The 17,097-nt window shown below is 35.9% G+C and overlaps 1 protein-coding gene across 14 annotated transcripts in view; it reads left to right on the top strand.

Annotated features, from left to right (window-relative positions):
• Positions 1-17,097, top strand: part of mprip (myosin phosphatase Rho interacting protein) — a 43,561-nt gene that overhangs the window by 5,135 nt on the left and 21,329 nt on the right. For 9 of the 14 annotated variants that reach the window (XM_026200557.1, XM_026200551.1, XM_026200553.1 and 6 more), the window contains exons 2-8: positions 343-420; positions 2,401-2,466; positions 10,203-10,354; positions 10,938-11,022; positions 11,984-12,037; positions 12,564-12,741; positions 14,142-14,850. In XM_026200557.1, the coding sequence (XP_026056342.1) occupies positions 343-420; positions 2,401-2,466; positions 10,203-10,354; positions 10,938-11,022; positions 11,984-12,037; positions 12,564-12,741; positions 14,142-14,850 (1,322 nt within the window). The remainder of the gene's footprint in view (positions 1-342; positions 421-2,400; positions 2,467-10,202; positions 10,355-10,937; positions 11,023-11,983; positions 12,038-12,563; positions 12,742-14,141; positions 14,851-17,097) is intronic. The other 5 variants (XM_026200558.1, XM_026200565.1, XM_026200566.1 and 2 more) reach the window with 2 other exon arrangements.

The raw sequence follows: 17,097 nt of genomic DNA, 5'->3' as shown, positions 1-17,097 counted from the left end.
GTCGGCACTTTGTTGTGCAGTCACAGGAGGGTCACATGCAGGAAAGTTATTCCTGTTTTGGTGCTTTTCTTTGGCATGTTTCTTTAAAGGTGAAATGTGCTTTTCAATGTTAAGATACTTTCTCATATCCCAGGGTTTCACATACTGTAGGAGTGAAGTCTGTTCCACACTGCAGACAAAAAAGACCATCTGACTGACATTTAAAACAACCAACCACAGTTTGTCTTGTTTTTATGTGCATTTATATATATTTAGGATCAGGTTTTTTTTTATATAAAAACTGATCAGTTGTTTTGAAGCATGGTCTCATTGTTTTTACGTCATATGTGTTTGATTTTTCAGGCAAAACCCATCTACGGTGGATGGCTGCTCCTGGCACCTGAAGGAACAAACTTTGACAATCCTCTACACAGATCACGGGTTCGTATAATTGCTCTGCATATGGATTATAATGCAGCTCTGCACTTATGTACCTAGCAAATTCATTTTGGCAAAACTATTAAAGAATTTTTTTTTTTTTTTTTTTTTGACATTTTCCAGAATGTGCTTTTCAGTCAAGTTTAGTTCTTACCTGCATTAAATATTATTGAAGTCCAGGTCCATATATATATATATATATATATATAGATAGATAGATAGATAGATAGATAGATAGATATAATTAGATGTGATTGTTAATACAATTAAAAATAAAAAAATTTTTTTGATTATCAATTCAATTTCTTTGATTATGAAGTTAGTAAAATAATTTTAGATCAGTTCTAGAGCATGATTATTATATGGTCTTATTTTAAAGCTATATTTATGAATGTTTCTTTTATAATTTATTAGTCAGTTATTTAATTCAAAATGTATGTTTTAATTATGTAATATATGTATTATGGTTAATTATACATGTATGTCATTGGCTCTCTGGAAGCTCGGACATAAAAAAAATCCATCTTAACAAACGTGGGATAAATTATGATTGTTAGTGTCGTTTAATATATTCAAGAACATATTAGATGTCATGCATAATATTTATCAACAGTGTGTATGCACAGATGTGTGGGATCTTATACATAAGAATGTGTGTAAATGCTTACGCAGAGAATCTAGTGGTAGAATGGCGACACTACAACAAGAAAGTGCTGCCGTATGTGTCCTTTAATTGCAAATACTCAATTAATATTTTTCATATTTCAATTTAAACATTTGCACAATTAGAGTGAAAAGCTATGAAGGACAGTAGTCAATTTAAAATGTAGTCATATGGTCATGGCTGATCTCGCTTTGCTGGAAGATTTGGCGAACCATGCGTTGGGCAGAGAACGTGTTTGAGAACACCGAGTGGCTTCTTCTACGTATATGTTCACGTGATGATAAAGGGAGGTTTTTTTATCATCATATATGGTTTATTGGAGGGATATCTGAATGAAAATGACCAGGAACATGATCAAGCATGGTGCTTAAGAAAAAGTGGGATTTATTAACAACGATTACTTACTGGTGCACACGTTTGCACATGTTTGATAAATACATATTTTTTTGTACTTGCAAACATTCTAAATTTCATTCGTAGGACAAAATAAAGAACCTTTTCTATGCACTCTTTATAAACAGGGGCACTATTATCACATTGCTTTTCTGTGTGTTTACTGTACAGTATGCATGCTTGTTAAAGGGACGAACGAGTCAAGTGTGTGTGTGTGTGTGCTTACTGGACAGTATGCATGCTTGTTAAGGGACAAACAAGTCGTGTGTGTGTGTATGTGTGTGTGTTTACTGGACAGTATGAATGCTTGTTAAGGGACGAAGAGTCAAGTGTGTGTGTGTGTGTGTGTGTGTGTGTGTGTGTGTGTGTGTGTGTGTGTGTGTGTGTGTGTTTGAGGGGGCCGTAGAGTCGCTGACTCACTCTCATTCTCTCTCAAGCTGAACTCATGAGAAACAGCAGGAGGGAGTTTGTGGGATGAGAAACGATTCGACAGCAAACAGGAAATCACAGATTGACAAACAATGGAAAGATGATAAAAATAACCCAAAGAATATGTAGTATATACAATTATGTACGTGTAGGATGAGGTGGTCAAACAAATGGCTAGTGCTAATCTCCAAAGTCAATAAACAAATAAATACACACAATATATTGTGTTTGTAAATAAAATAAATTATTACTAAATATTTACCCCAAATGAACATATTTGAAAACAGAAAATGTTATTAATTGAGGAAAATGCCAGTTGACTTCTGTAAATCAGTCATGCAGGTACCATATCAATCAGCTTGTGTGATGATATATACATATAAACCGGCCCTAAAAAGCTATTCAGACACTTAAGTCAAACTTAAAACTCCTTCCAGAACTAAAACATGAAGGTGGCATCACTTTCACTCATGCAGTGTCAATGTCTTCTCTTGCAGAAATGGCAGAGGCGTTTTTTCCTTCTGTATGAGCATGGACTCCTGCGTTACGCGCTGGATGACATGGTGAGTGTGTACTATTCTCATACGGTTGTGTACTTGATGCCATGTTCTGTCTGCAGTATGTGGGCGGCTCTGTGTGGACAGACCTTCAGGGTGTTTATGTTGCTGCCTGTCTGTTGTATGTTGTGTGTGTTTGTATATGCATTGTTTGGTATAATATGGCTGGATTCAGGGATTCATGATGCATAATCGTGAGAGAGAACACGATGTTCCTAATGGCATACTACTTCATTTAGTGCACAACTTTACAGCATTTGAAAGTATTTCTTTCATTGAATATTATATTTTGAAGGATATGCCAAGTTCAATACAAGTTCAGCTTGTCCTTGTTTTTCTTTAGAAAAACCAAAATCTGGGTTACAGTGGATGTGAATGGGGCCAATTTTTAGAGGTATTAAAATTTTGAAGCTCTTAGTTTTATAAAAGCACTTAAAATTAAATGTTATTGTGTATTATTTGAGCTGTCTAATCATTCTTGTCATTTCTGGGTCTTTTTAGGGTTTTAGGTATTGTTTTTTGTTTTGTTTTGTTTACACAAAACATGACGTGAGATTGAAACATTGAATGTTACAGATTGTCCATTCACTTCCATTGTAAGTGCTTTGCTGTAAACCAGATTAATCATTTGTTTTTGTTTTTAAGATGCTGACGTTGTTTTTTCTGTTAATTGACTCCACAAATTGAGCTTAACTTGTACTAAACCAGGAATATTCCTTATCTTCTTGGCAAAGATGGCTGAAATGATAGATATTTTGACTGAAAAGGCATTTCATGCAAGCCATTTCAGATCAAATAACTCCGTCATAAGGTGAATCTAGAATATCATTAAAGGCTTTCATATACAGAGGTGTATTTTCAGCTGATGGCTGGTTCCTCCTCTTCTGTTCGCTCATCTCATTCACTTCTCTTTCATCTCTCTTTCTCTCGGAGAGGACGAGGGAAGTGAGTGATGGATGTACAAAGAGCAGCATAAAGGATGAAAAGCAGTTTGGCTCTATTTGCATTCATGCGTGTTTGTGATTCTTATTAAGCACCACTTCAGCCCACACGTGATCGTGAGTTCTTTTGTGTGTGTGTGTGTGTGTGTGTGTGTGTGTGTGTGTGTGTGTGTTTACATAACTGTGTTTCTGGAACTAAATGAACATAAAGTCCATCATTGCTTAACTGATGAAGGCCAGGTCCGACCCGGCTTGGATGATGATGATCTCTATGTGAGTATGTATGTGGGTGGGTGAAGCGGCGCTGCATTCGAAAGCTACCCACAATCCATCTGTGCCCACTTCCCTCCTACACTCAGACATCCAGGAACAGAGATAAATGTACACATTACTGGAGAAGCGCTCGCAGCCGAGAGAGAAAGAAGAACAAATAAGAAGTATTTGATAAGAGAGTGATAATATTCTCTAGTAGATACGGACTGTAGTCAGATGCTGTGTTTAACTTGACACAAACGAGGCTATGATTGATGGACATTGCAGTCAGTTGCTTGTAGGGGAGAGCAGGGGCGAAAGTACCATTTTTCAGAAAAACTTCATTTTAAAAGATAATGTTGTAGACAGAGATATATTTCTGCTGTGGCCAATAAGTCAGAAGTGTGGTCTAACAATACCAGGTGGTATTTTGTAGAAATGTAGAAAGACTTCAGTATTATTTCACTTTGAACATAAGTTGCACATTGTTACTTTCAACCCCATCGGTTGGGACGAAAGTAACACACAGGTGGGTCAAAAGTAACACAACAATATAAGCTAGATTTTTTTCTGTTAGTCTTATTTTTCTTAAGTATACCTAATTGTGACCTTGTTAATAAATAACTGCAAACATATTTTGTCCTTTATCTTTTCAAAAATTACATTTTCATATTTTCATTTTAAATTTAAGTTTAAGTTTCATCAGATGTCTTAAAACCTGACTGTATTTTTTTTATTGTAAATTTCAATGTATTTTTATATAATAATAAAAAAATTATACAGAATGCACAATATAAAAATTTAATCACATTGGCATAATAAAAAAAACTCTAAACACAATGTAACAGTAGGCCTATTTATGTTTCCATCCAGTTGTTTTTATGCATAAATTAAAAATGTGCATTAAAACATCTGGAAACACTGCAAATTCACAGGTGGAGGTGTAAAGGCTAAGATATGGCTAAAACCTGTAACAACTGTTAACAAAAAAACTATAACAACTGTTACTTTCGTCCCGACAGGAACTCCTGACATTTAAACTCGATTTAATTTTATATAAAAAAAAATTGAAAATGCAAACTTTAGGATGTGTTAAAGCACTAAATAACCTGTAGATTGATCATTACTTTGACACATGAAACAAGAAAAACAACACGACTAATAAAAAGTAGTCACAGCTTCAATAATTTACCTTTTGTATTCGAAAACATTTTTACGGAGCTAACTCCTAGAAACGATGAGAAAATCGCGTGATATTTCTCGCGTGAAATCGCGTGATATTCGAGTGATAGTCCATTACTGATTGCAAATTACATGAATAAAATTGTAGTTAGTAACGATATCTGTTACATTACACATTTTATGTAATATAATCTCACTACTTCTGGATTACTTTTGGATTACTTTTGACCCTAGTCGTTTAACACATTATTTAAAAGCATAATCTTGTATTAAAATAAGAAAATATATTCTATTTGTTGTTAGAAACAACATTATAGTGCATTATTACATCAAGTTTAATGAAAAGCAATCAATTAAATCATAAAACCATTACATTAAAAATTTCATTTGTTAGGTGAACATGAAAATGTAAAAAAAAAAAAAAAAATTAGTTACCTTAAAATCTTGAAGTAAATATATTAAGTGAAAGATGTTCTGCTGACAAAAAAAAAAAAAGTTTGGGAATCCCTGCAGCACATTTAAATAAGAAATAAAGTGAATTTCTGCATTTTAAGTGTTTTAATGTAATTGTAATATGTAATTATGTAATTAATATGAAGCAACTTATATATGGTAATTGAAATTAAGATATAACTATCACATGAAAAACCTGAATGAAAATGAGAAATGTTGCATTGCCTACAAAAAATTTAATTTTAAACTGAAGTACTAAATAAAACTAAATTGAAAAAAGATTAAACTACACTAAAAGTAATCAAAATGACGTACACATGAAACAAAATTACTAAAACTTAAAATTGATAAAAGATGGAAATAAAAAGCTAGTTCAAAACATTAATAAATTCTGTAATAGCACACAAATAATATTAAAATAACACAGATAGAGTTGTTGTTTAATTCAGACTAACAGCACTGCTATTTGTTACACACATACACACACACACACACAGACCCTCTTGAAATGCTTTCTAATGCAGATGATTTTGTCGTGTGAGTGTGTGTTGTGATGTCATCAGCAGGGTTTCGGTCCCTTCAGAAACAGGTGCTGAAGTGGATGAAAAGGTCTCGTGAGAGGTCAGGATGTCTGGTGTGGACTGGACGCCTAATGCTTGAACACGTTTAGAGTCTCACACTATATTTAGAGCTGCTCTTCAGCATGTGTTTCCATAATGACCACTCAAACCTTACTATACAGAATGTAGCGGTGAATATTAGAAAACATGTCTAAGAAACCCCTAAATCTACTGAAAAATAAGCAGAAAGGCTTGTTTAGGACCATCAAGGATTATTCCGAACATTAAAGGAAGAATTCAGTCATTGTTTAATCACTTTCATGTCTCTCCAAACCAACCTTCATTCTTCAGCAGAACACAAAAGAAGATATTATGAAAACATGACTGTGTTTTTGTCAGTACAGAGGAAGTTTGTTGTTGTTTGGACCCCACTGACTCTCTTAAACTGTCCCTTTTTTTTTGTTATAATTTGTTTATTTGTTCTCATTTTATTACGGACTGTTCACTTGTCTGTGAAAATATTAAGCAATTAGTTTTTGCTGTGGTCCCGATGAAGTGCTTAGTGTTAAAAAATAAAGAAAATTACTCGATCTGTGATTCAAAACATGTAATATGATCCGAACTGTGAGATTAATGATCAATTGCACCACTTCTCTCTTTTACTTATGTTTGCTAAATAAATTCCCATTAGTTACTTTAGTTAATACATTAACTATCACTATCTAAAAATTAGCAACACATTTTTTTAGTGTTTATTCATCTTTGATAATATCATTTAATAAAAAATCGAACTGTACTGTTAGTTCATGTTAGCTGAGCTCCATTAAATAAAATTAACAACCTTTAAATTTTAATGATATATTAATGAATGTTTAAATGTACATTTAACAAAGATTAATAAATGCTTAAAAGTATTATCCATGTTAACCGATGTTGTTTACAAATGTTAACCTTGTCACCAAATAAGCATTCGACATCTGGTAAACTGACCCAATATACGGGTTTGTACATCTCAATAGGAAATACAACAACATTAAATTTAATTTTAAATGGACTTTAAAGTGAATATGAAATTGTGATATATAATTTGAAACATGATATTCAATTGAAAAAAATGTAGGATGGTGCTTATTTAGTATTATTTTGTGGGTGATGTATGCAATGAGTGGAGTACTTTCATGAATTAATCAGCATGTTCGGCTACATAATTAATTTAGCTGCATATTTAAAATCAGTTGACAGCCTTTTCGTCTCCCTATCATCCTCTCGTTCACCTTCCTCTTCCTCTGCTGTCCGCCCCCGTTGGACTTAGAGCCATGAGAAAGAGAGAGACATGTGTAGGAGGGAAGAACAGGATGAGAGGAAGATTACAACAGAAGCCTGGCTGCTATTTTCAGACCAGTTGCATCTGTGTGTGAATGCATGCTTGTGTTGCGATTAAACGGCCGGTTATTGAACGCACATGCTGTAATGCCTGCTCTCAGTGACCCGTTCACCAGAATCGCCCCCTGATGCTGACCTGTGGACATGGCTTTGCTGAACACAGATTCAGCAGTCTCTTTGTGATGCGTAAAAAAACGCTCAGTCAGTCGGGCAGCGTTCCCAGAGACACTTCTCTAAAGACAACGGGACGCAGAGCAGCACTAGAGGAGTTTTAATGCGATTTATCATCATCATCACAACGTTCCCAGTTCATTCGCATGTCTTTCTTTTCCTAGTTTATTAACCGTTTAGACCAGAGATTTCCAAACTGGGTTTTTTTGATAAAATATAGTCACTTTTTCCTAAGAACCAATTCCCACTATTATCTAGCATTAATATTTCTAGCATATTGGATGTTCATTAGAACTTATACTGCCTTTAACTGTCATTTAGCATTATTGACACACTTTTTTCCTAATTAATGTTGTTCAGTTGCTTTGACACAATCTCTTTTGTTAAAAGCCTTATATAAATAAAGGTGAATTGACTTATAAGCGCTTATTAATTCCTTTTTTTTTGCATGACCATATTTAAGATATCTTAACCCTACCCCATATCTAAACTTAAACAACTACCTAAGTATTAATAAGAATCAGATTAGTTTATTGAGACAAATATGTTAGATAATAGTGAGAATTGGACTTTGAAATAAAGTGTGTCCACAATTTTTTTATTTAACTTAAATTAAATAAACCATTTAACCATTTAGGTCAAAGGTGATCTAGATAATATTTTTTATGATTAGTTGACAAAGTTTCAAGAAGTGCCCTGCTGTAATCATTGTAGCATTCTATAATTCACCTGAAAATAATGTTTAGTTTTTTAAAGTACAATTATTTTAAACTTAAAAAAAAAAAAAAAAAAATATATATATATATATATATATATATATATATATATATATATATATATATATATATATATATATATATATATATATATATATATATATATATATAATTTTTTTTTTTCAGGTGAATTATAGAATGTTACAATGATTACAATTTAAATTTTAAAATGTAAATTTAATTTAAAATTACTTTTAAAACTGGAAGTTTTAATGAACTTATTAGTGAACTACATAGAGTATGAATACTTTTTTAAATGAATTTGTTAAACTGCAGGAGCACATATACTTTCAAACGTGGTTCCAGATCTAAATGTCACTTTTTATTATTATTATTATTATTATTATTATTATTTTAAATATGTAGCACCACAATGAGCACAGGTGGTGGATGAACGAGTTCAGCGGTGGTTAGTTAGTTGGAACTAGTCTGGCAGTAAATAGAGGGCAGAAGTCAAACACAATATTTGTGCTCGAGGAACTTTGATCTGCAAATATGATTCACAGAAAATCAGTCTGTAATAAAATGTGTTTGTTGACTTTGAACATGAACAGTTCAATGTATGCTGCGAAGAGTATTTTTGAATAAGAAATGAAAATGCTCAATCAGAAGGTATGTCATAATAAATATGTTACTATATGAAGCAGTTCACTCTGAAAAACAGAAAGCAAGCAGCTGATAGATGTCAGGTTTGGTTAGGCCACATGATAAGGGAGGTGAAGGGTTTTTCTGGCTGCGAGTGAACCCTGCTGGGATTATTACGTAGACTAAAACCCCCCACAGTTCTTTAAAAATGGATGATGTCTCTTTTATGGAACTTGAATTTGTCCCATGATGCCTCAGCAGCCTTATCTGCACCTCCGCTGTCATCACTCAGACGTGTCGGCATCGTGTCATCAGTGGTTTTAAAACAAACAAACTCGTTCAACAGCAGCACCGGAGTGAAACATGGTAAACAAGCCATTAAAAGGAAGCTGGAAACTCAACCTTGGAAAAGAAACGCCTGTTTTTTTTCTTTTTTTCAGGGTTTTGTGCTGTTCGTCTTTCCAAATTTCTGATGAGTATGTGTGTGTTGCTTGGTCACTGTTTCTGTGTGTGTCAGTCTTTCCCATTGAAAGAGTTATTGTGTGTGTGTGTGTGTGTGTGTGTGTGTGTTTGCGTGTGTGTGTGTGTGTGTGAGAGAGAGAGAGTGTGTTAATGCTGGCTGCACAACAAAGAAGGAATTTTGCAACTAGTCTTGAACAAGTAGTAAAATATCGAGAGATGTTGTGAAAGAAGGTGAGAGAGAAACTTGGATGAGATCGTCAGGGAATGACAAATACAGAGAGAATGAACCAGTTTGTGGTGTTTTTGTGGTGTGTGTTTGAGGGAGGTCATGTGCACCACGTTTACACAAACACACACGTTTACTTACACTACCTCCCTAATTTGGGCACGTAGCATAGACTTCTGTTGATTTGATATTAAGCCAATTATAATTAGAATAACCTAACCTAATAATTCTAAAAGAATATGCTCTTATTTTATGTAATTCATAAATCATTCATCAAACTAAACCCGTGTAATCAAACACATCTTGTCTGACTTCGTCAAATGATGAATTGGAGATTTTGTTGTTGTTGAGGTTTTTTGTACAAAACATTATTCATGACATTATTTATGTAGACATACTTGATTAAAATCAGACATAACACGTGTGATTGGATATATTTAGCTTGAACTGCAGCTCAAGAGTCAGTTTTAATGTTTCTGAATGCTCACTTAGGCTGCATTTATTTGATTAAAAATACAGTAAAACAGAATAATTTTGAAATATTATTACAATTTAAAAGAACCATTTTCTATTTGAATATATTTTAAAATATAATTTATTCCTGTGATCAAAGCTGAATTTTCAGCATCACTACTCCAGTCTTCAGTGTCACATGATCTTAAGAAATCATTCTGATATGCTGTTTAAGAAACATTTATTATTGTTATCAAATGTGTTTATGTATCTAATTGAGTGTGTGTGTGTGTTTCAGGCCAGCACTCTTCCACAGGGCACCATAAACCTGAATCAGTGTGTGGATGTTGTGGACGGTGAGAGCCGGACGGGTCAGAAACACTCGCTGTGCATCTGCACGCCAGAGAAAGACCATTACATACGTGCTGAGAGCAAAGAGATCATACATGGGTGAGTCTCACACACACACAGATGAAGCATCATTCATTCATATCTCACAGTTTATCATAAGATATTTTGTCACAGTTTATCATAAGATATGATGTGATGAGCTTCTGAGGGACAAAAATGTAAATTTAACATCCCACGATTAATTATGTTTGAGTAAAAAACATCTTTTCCCTTTCATTTCTGCATGCACATTCTCACTTTGAACTATTGGAGATTTGATTGTGACTTGCATGCATTTAATCATTAACATTTACTCATTTAGCAGACGCTTTTATCTAAAGTGACTTACAGTACAAATGTGCAATATCAAGCAATTTATAATCGAGATGTCAAAACTGGCAAGAAACACAAAAGAGTTTTTATTTATGAACGTCATGATCCTAATTAAAAGGAAAATTTGTGTTTATCTCATTTGTTCATCTGGTAAAGCTTGATATGGGTTTGGTTTTAAAACATAAATTATATTATCACTCACTGATTGTAATTAGTGAACTACACTCATCATTCAGACTATATAATTATATAAGCAATTATTAACTAATTGTGTTTTGAAATAATTCCCAAGTGTTGTTTGTGTCTTAAGGTGGCAGGAGGCTCTGATGGTGTTCCCACGAACCAACAAACAAAACCAGAAGAAGAAACGGAAAGTGGAAACACCAACGCCACAGGTACACGTATATACTCGAGAGGTTTTAAAAGAACAATTTCACCCCAGATGAATCATTTAGTCACTTAAAATCAGCTTAAACGTTTTAGTTTTAGCTTTAACTAGCTTAACCAGCAAGCATTTTTGCCAGTATATTACTGGGTAACTTGTTAGTCCTCCAGCTAAACCATCACTAGACCAAAATTAAAAAGACCAGTGTTGTATCTATTAGAGTTTGGAATTAGTGTCCTCGTCTGGTTGTAACAGATGTGAGGTTTGCTGTACAAATCATGAGATTTGTCTTTATTCTTGAACTACAATTACAAACTCACACACACACACACCTACATGCAAAACCTCACAAAGTTTTTCACTCACCTCATTTGGTGAATGACTGCAAAAAGATCTTACTCTGGAGTCTGAAGGTGTTTCTTCATCTTCATGCACCGGTAGCTCAGAAAATCCTTTATTCATATTCCTTAGATAATATGGTTTATTGGCTTAGTTTGCTTGGAAAACCAGGACATAAATTAGGAGAAAAGTTGATATATATATTTATATAAGAGGGTGGGATGTTGATCAGTACTGGCTTGGGATGGTTGTCAAGACCATCTCAGCCAATGAGAGCATTTGGGGAGGACCTAAGAATGCAGGCCCAACTGAACCGCACTCTGTCCCACCTTTTCCAACCGAGCCAAGGACGGCTAAATGAATGACACGGAGTGATCACACTAGTCAAACGAACTTGGCTTTTGGGTCAAATGCGTTCAGGCACTGTTAAGATAGCCTAGTGTTGAGTACACCCTTATTCTCCCAGATCCCGCACACACAAGTCTCTACCCGCCCGTCAAGTTTTGTCCTGCGCAGCACTCTGTTGCTCAATCCTCTAATTAATACATTAATGAAGCGTTTTAAGCAGATTGTGTTTGTAGCGTTAGGATTGCTTTACATCTGCCCTGACCTCTTGACCTGTGTTTTGTCAGGCTGCTGATCTGCTAACAGGTCATTGCTCCCAGCAGAACATCAATGGCTTTATTGTAAGTCCAGGACCAGCATGATCCAACCAATCAGAGTGCAGCACACGGATCTGATCAATACATGAATTCTGGGTGTTTTTGGAAACCTCATTGTAATTTATCTAGTAAATGATTCTCATGTGTGTGCTTCTGCTGGGACGCTGGGTGGCTCACGCAGGCGTGTGTTTGTGTGTGTGTGTGTTTGGTTTCATGCAGAAAAATGCACTGAGTGACTTTATGATTTAATCAAAAAGGTATTAGTGGGCGGTCAGGTGGAAACAGGAAAGACACAGACTCTAATCTGCGAGTGTGTGTTTAGTGTGGGGTGTGGTGCTGAGTGTAAATCAGCGTGTGTATGAAATCATGGCACAATAGCTCATTTGTTATCAGCCTGCAAGTTTAGACAGTTACATTCATGTGTGTATCTGTCTGCACACACACACATACACACAGGTGTTTTTGACATCAAAGAGCTCTTTGTTCTTGACTATGGGTTAGTTAAATATTATGCTTGTCTGTATGTCTCTTTCTTTCTCTCTGTGTTCAGGAGCCAGGTCCTGCAAAGGTGACGGTCACCAGTACCAGCAGCAGTATGGTGTGTCTCCCCAGCACTATAGCTCACGCAGAGCGAGTGCCATCCACCAGGGCCACCCTGTGGCAGGAGGAAACATGGAGTCGAGCCAGTTTACCCACAAGCTGCAGCACCGGCAGCCTGAGTCAGCTGGGTACCAACACTCAGAATTCATTAGAAATGAACAAAAACAAGGTTATGACATGCTGTGTGAACCTGGGTGCCAGTCATTCAACCGAAAAAAAGTTTGCAATCCACAAAATACATTTTAAATTCAAATTTGAAAAATAGTACAGAAACATTCTATTCAAACAGCCACTCGACACACCTTAGCGACTTCATAGCAACCACCCACAACATTGTAGCAAGTTCCAAAAGTAAAAATCCCATTCATTTGTAACTTTATGGACCTTTAAAGACAGACCCACTGTTAGCTAAAAGTTTGTTGTTTGGTGAAGACATCAGTTTGCATTATTTGAACTGTTCATCCTAAAAAGCAAAATTTCTAGTGTTAAAAGTGCATTACTCCTGATTCTGGCACCAGTCAGAAAATTAAAACAAGGAAAATACAACGAGAAGAACTCTTAGGGCCCTATTTTAATGATCTAAACACAAAGTGTATTGCGTTGCACCGGGTGTATGATAGGGCCCTAAGCACCAGTCAACTAACTGCAAATGGCATAATCAGTCTACTTAAATATTTGTATATGTGTGCATATTTTGCAATAAATGCAAAATATGTTTTCTAAATACACAATCAATAGTATTACATTCATTTTTCAATTGTCATTCACAGTGCCTCATGGGATTGTAGTTCTTTCCCTGATTAAAGCCTTTAAGGTCACATTCTTGTGCCTCTGTCATTTTTATTTTTATTTTTTGCTTCAAATCAGTTTGTACTGTTGTGATTTATGGCTAGTTGGTTCTGTTCATGGCTTATAACTCTTAAACAAAGAGGTTTTAAAAATCTCTGAGAGAAATGAATGGGAAAAATGCTTCTTGAACCAAGGCCTCTAAAAAAAAATGGGCAGACACTTGCATTATGTTGTGGTGGTGAGTTTTGGTCATATTTTCTTCTTAATATCTTGTTAAATATCTACTCTGACTGTAGCGTCACATGCCATCATGTTCAATACATGTGATTATAAAAATGATTTACATCCCCAGGAAACTGGCTTTTTTGATCTTACAGGAAAATGTCCACTTCACACATAATACAATCAGTTGACCTCAGATTTCTGGGTAAACACAGAAAAGAACATTTAATTACATTTGCCCACTGCCATCACAAAAACCACAGTAACCATCATTTCAGACAAAATTCTACAGTGATTGTTACCTCAATAAAACTGCGGTGACCTGCTGTTAGTCACCACTCTTGTTATTAAACTAAATGACAGATTTTGAAAACGTCTTACACTGGCTTGAAAGAGATCCCAGATTCATTTAGTATGATTTTGCAGTAGTAACTAGGTATTTTGGCAGCTGTAATGTTACCCTGGTGTATTTTTATAAAGGTACTGACTGTGATTTTTCATTCTTTCTCACGCTCAGATTCAGGAAATGCAAGTGCTGGTCGTAAGCCACGGGTGGAGAGTGGATATTTTTCGCTGGAAAAATCGAAACCCGAAGATGATGAGGAACGGCAGCAGCATCGCCAGAAGGAGCAAGAGCCTTCACCACCACCACATCAGCAACAGCAGCATCTGCTTTCTTCCTCCTCAACCACATCCTCCTCTTCCTCTCGCTCCAGGTATCTCTCCTCTGATCACAAGCTCTTCAGCTCTCCAATCAGCTCACACAAACACACGTCACATGACCCACACAGCCTTGCTAGCACACAGACTTACAGCATTGCACATAACGCCTGCGCTCACAAACACAACACACAGAGACTCCGCCAATCAGAGGAGCACGTTCTAGCGCTGGATTCCCCGCCCTCTTCGGATGCAACTCTCTGTCCCCTTCCCAGCCCAGACCGGCTCTCCAGTCCAAACTCACATGCAAACGTCCTCCCATCGTCCCTGTCTTCCTCTCAGAGCTCTATAGACTCTGAGCAGGGTCCGGAGAGCTGTGTGGGCGGAGCCTCGGGCAGGGCGGGGCGAGGTGTGCAGGGTTATGCCACCCTGGCAGATGTGCCCCGAGCACGGAGACTCAGTCACCGGGATGCATACCGATCCAGTCAGAAACGGCAGGAGCTGCGAGCACGCACGAGGAGCCCGGGCAGGGAGGAAGTGGAACGGCTGTTCGGACGTGAACGCAGGTGATGACCTTGTACGGTTTCATTCACATGCAAAGGCTCTGTTCCAAACACTATCTTCTTAGACAGCATCTTTATGAGTAACTGATTTGAAAACTCTACATGAGTGGCAGCTCTTGTAATTGGCACGCTTATGGCTGGGACACACCAAGCCGACTTCAAAGAACCATATACAGTACATTAAGTACTAGATACTAACTAGAACTAGATAACTTGATACAAAGAACTGCAAACGTGAGAGGAATTAGCTGTCTACATTAGCAGCTGTCATTCAAAAGGAGAACCCGAAACAAAGATATACGAGATATACACAGATAGACGAAACGTAAACAAAGCACCGGTTGCTCACCATTTTGAATATCAGTTATGTTGATAAATTTCTTCATTTTAAGCACCTCATGTTATTATGAAAATGGAATGATCACGTAACATTAGATAAGCCTTCTGTCTGTTCTGTTTACTTGCTAGTTTTCATCACTTTTGCTTTAATTCTCAGACACTGACTCATTCAGTAAACTGAAGATCCAGTCTAAAGAGTTTTCACTCGCCTCGATGCTGATTCAACACAACTAGCTTTACAGCTTCTCACCGACGGCCAACCATTGGCTTGGTGTGTTCCCAGCCTTTAAACAGCACTTAAAACACATTCAGCTGATTCCAGTAGTCTGGTTTTCTGAGCCTCCTGTATCATTTGAGACACAAATTTCTACTAAATGATCAACATTATATACTGCACCAAATTGCATGTCTTTGCTCAATTATGGCTTCTGAATATAATCCTGACTACATTTTCTTCTATATCATACTATATGAGCCATAAAAGCTTGATATATCAATTTTTTGTTTTTTAAGATTCAGTTAACTGTGTATTAATATTTAGGCTTAATGCCCATATTTAAAGGGTTAATAATAGAAATTAATATAATTAACGAATAACACAAATAATATTATTATCAATAATATTTTTAAATAATAATATCAGTATTTCAAACTAATATCAATTATATTTTTAAAAAAATATTAAAATGAATATTAACAAGTAATATTATAACAAAATTACCATTAAATCATTAATTTTTTAATTAAATGTGTTTTTTTCATCCATTCTGAATAAAATACATTTTGCTCTCAGTGTATTCCAATAGAAGAAATGTAATTGCGTTATTAACATTAAGTTAATTACTTGATGCTCTAACTGGCACAAAAATACGCAGCACACCCAAATAAAGTTGCATTTAGAGTCTATCTGTACTTTTCAGTACAATAATCTTATAATTTAATTTATGCGAAAGGTTACATTATCTATTATTGGTACTGTGATAATGATGCCTAAAAACGCTGTCTAGGTAGATAAGTCATTAGAGTTTGTACCAGAGCCAATGACACACACATTCTACTTAAATAAATGAAGCGTTTGTTAAGAGACGTTCATGTTTTATAGCATCATTAACCTAGTTCGTAGTCTGATTGTAATTGAGGAGAGACAGTTCTGAACAGGGAACTAAAGATACGCAGCTACTTCCCCTGCAGTATGAACACAATCTGCTCGTTCAATCCGAGCCAACACGCCTGCTGTGTTTACGTCTCAGAGCGAGCGTGAAGGTTATATCTCCACCTGCTGGAGCCGGCAGGAACAATCTGTCAGTGAGAGTCAGGACAAGCCAATGCAGAAACTCAGAATCATTACATTCATCTCATTCTCGCAGCTTTAGCGCCACCTAGTGAACACTGTGTAGAACTGAACTTCCAGCCTACTCTCTCTTACATTTTGTTGGAATCTCAGTGCAGTCCTGAATGCTGTGCAGTTCAGTTCTGTATCTGCGATTTAAAATGTTCTGCACTGTTTTCCTCTCATTTCAGATTTTTCTCTCTCTCATGCTTTTTATTTGATCTATTTCTTCTCTTTTTTCAGGGATTCTTCTGAAACTCTGCACTTCCTGCCCTGTGCCGCGCCCTGCCACGCCCACTGACACGCCCACTGCTTACTTTCATTCCACCTGCTGGGGCCAATCTATAACACACACGTACATCTCAGAATCAGAGACATAAAAACAAAGGCCTTTTTCACAACGCAAGCAGCACATAGTTATTTATTTTGGCCACCTAAGCAGCACAGTGATGCATAGATGATTAAGCAGTTTATAACCTGACCTTAGGGTTTAAGTTGTATTTAGCTGAGATTTGTACCATTTAAATGTAAATGTGATTATGTAAATTTGATTTTAGATACTTTTATTAAATAATAATTCT

Source organism: Carassius auratus, chromosome 24, assembly GCF_003368295.1.
Source record: "Carassius auratus strain Wakin chromosome 24, ASM336829v1, whole genome shotgun sequence".
Taxonomy (NCBI): Eukaryota; Metazoa; Chordata; class Actinopteri; order Cypriniformes; family Cyprinidae; genus Carassius; species Carassius auratus.
This window is presented reverse-complemented; position numbering and strand designations above follow the sequence as displayed.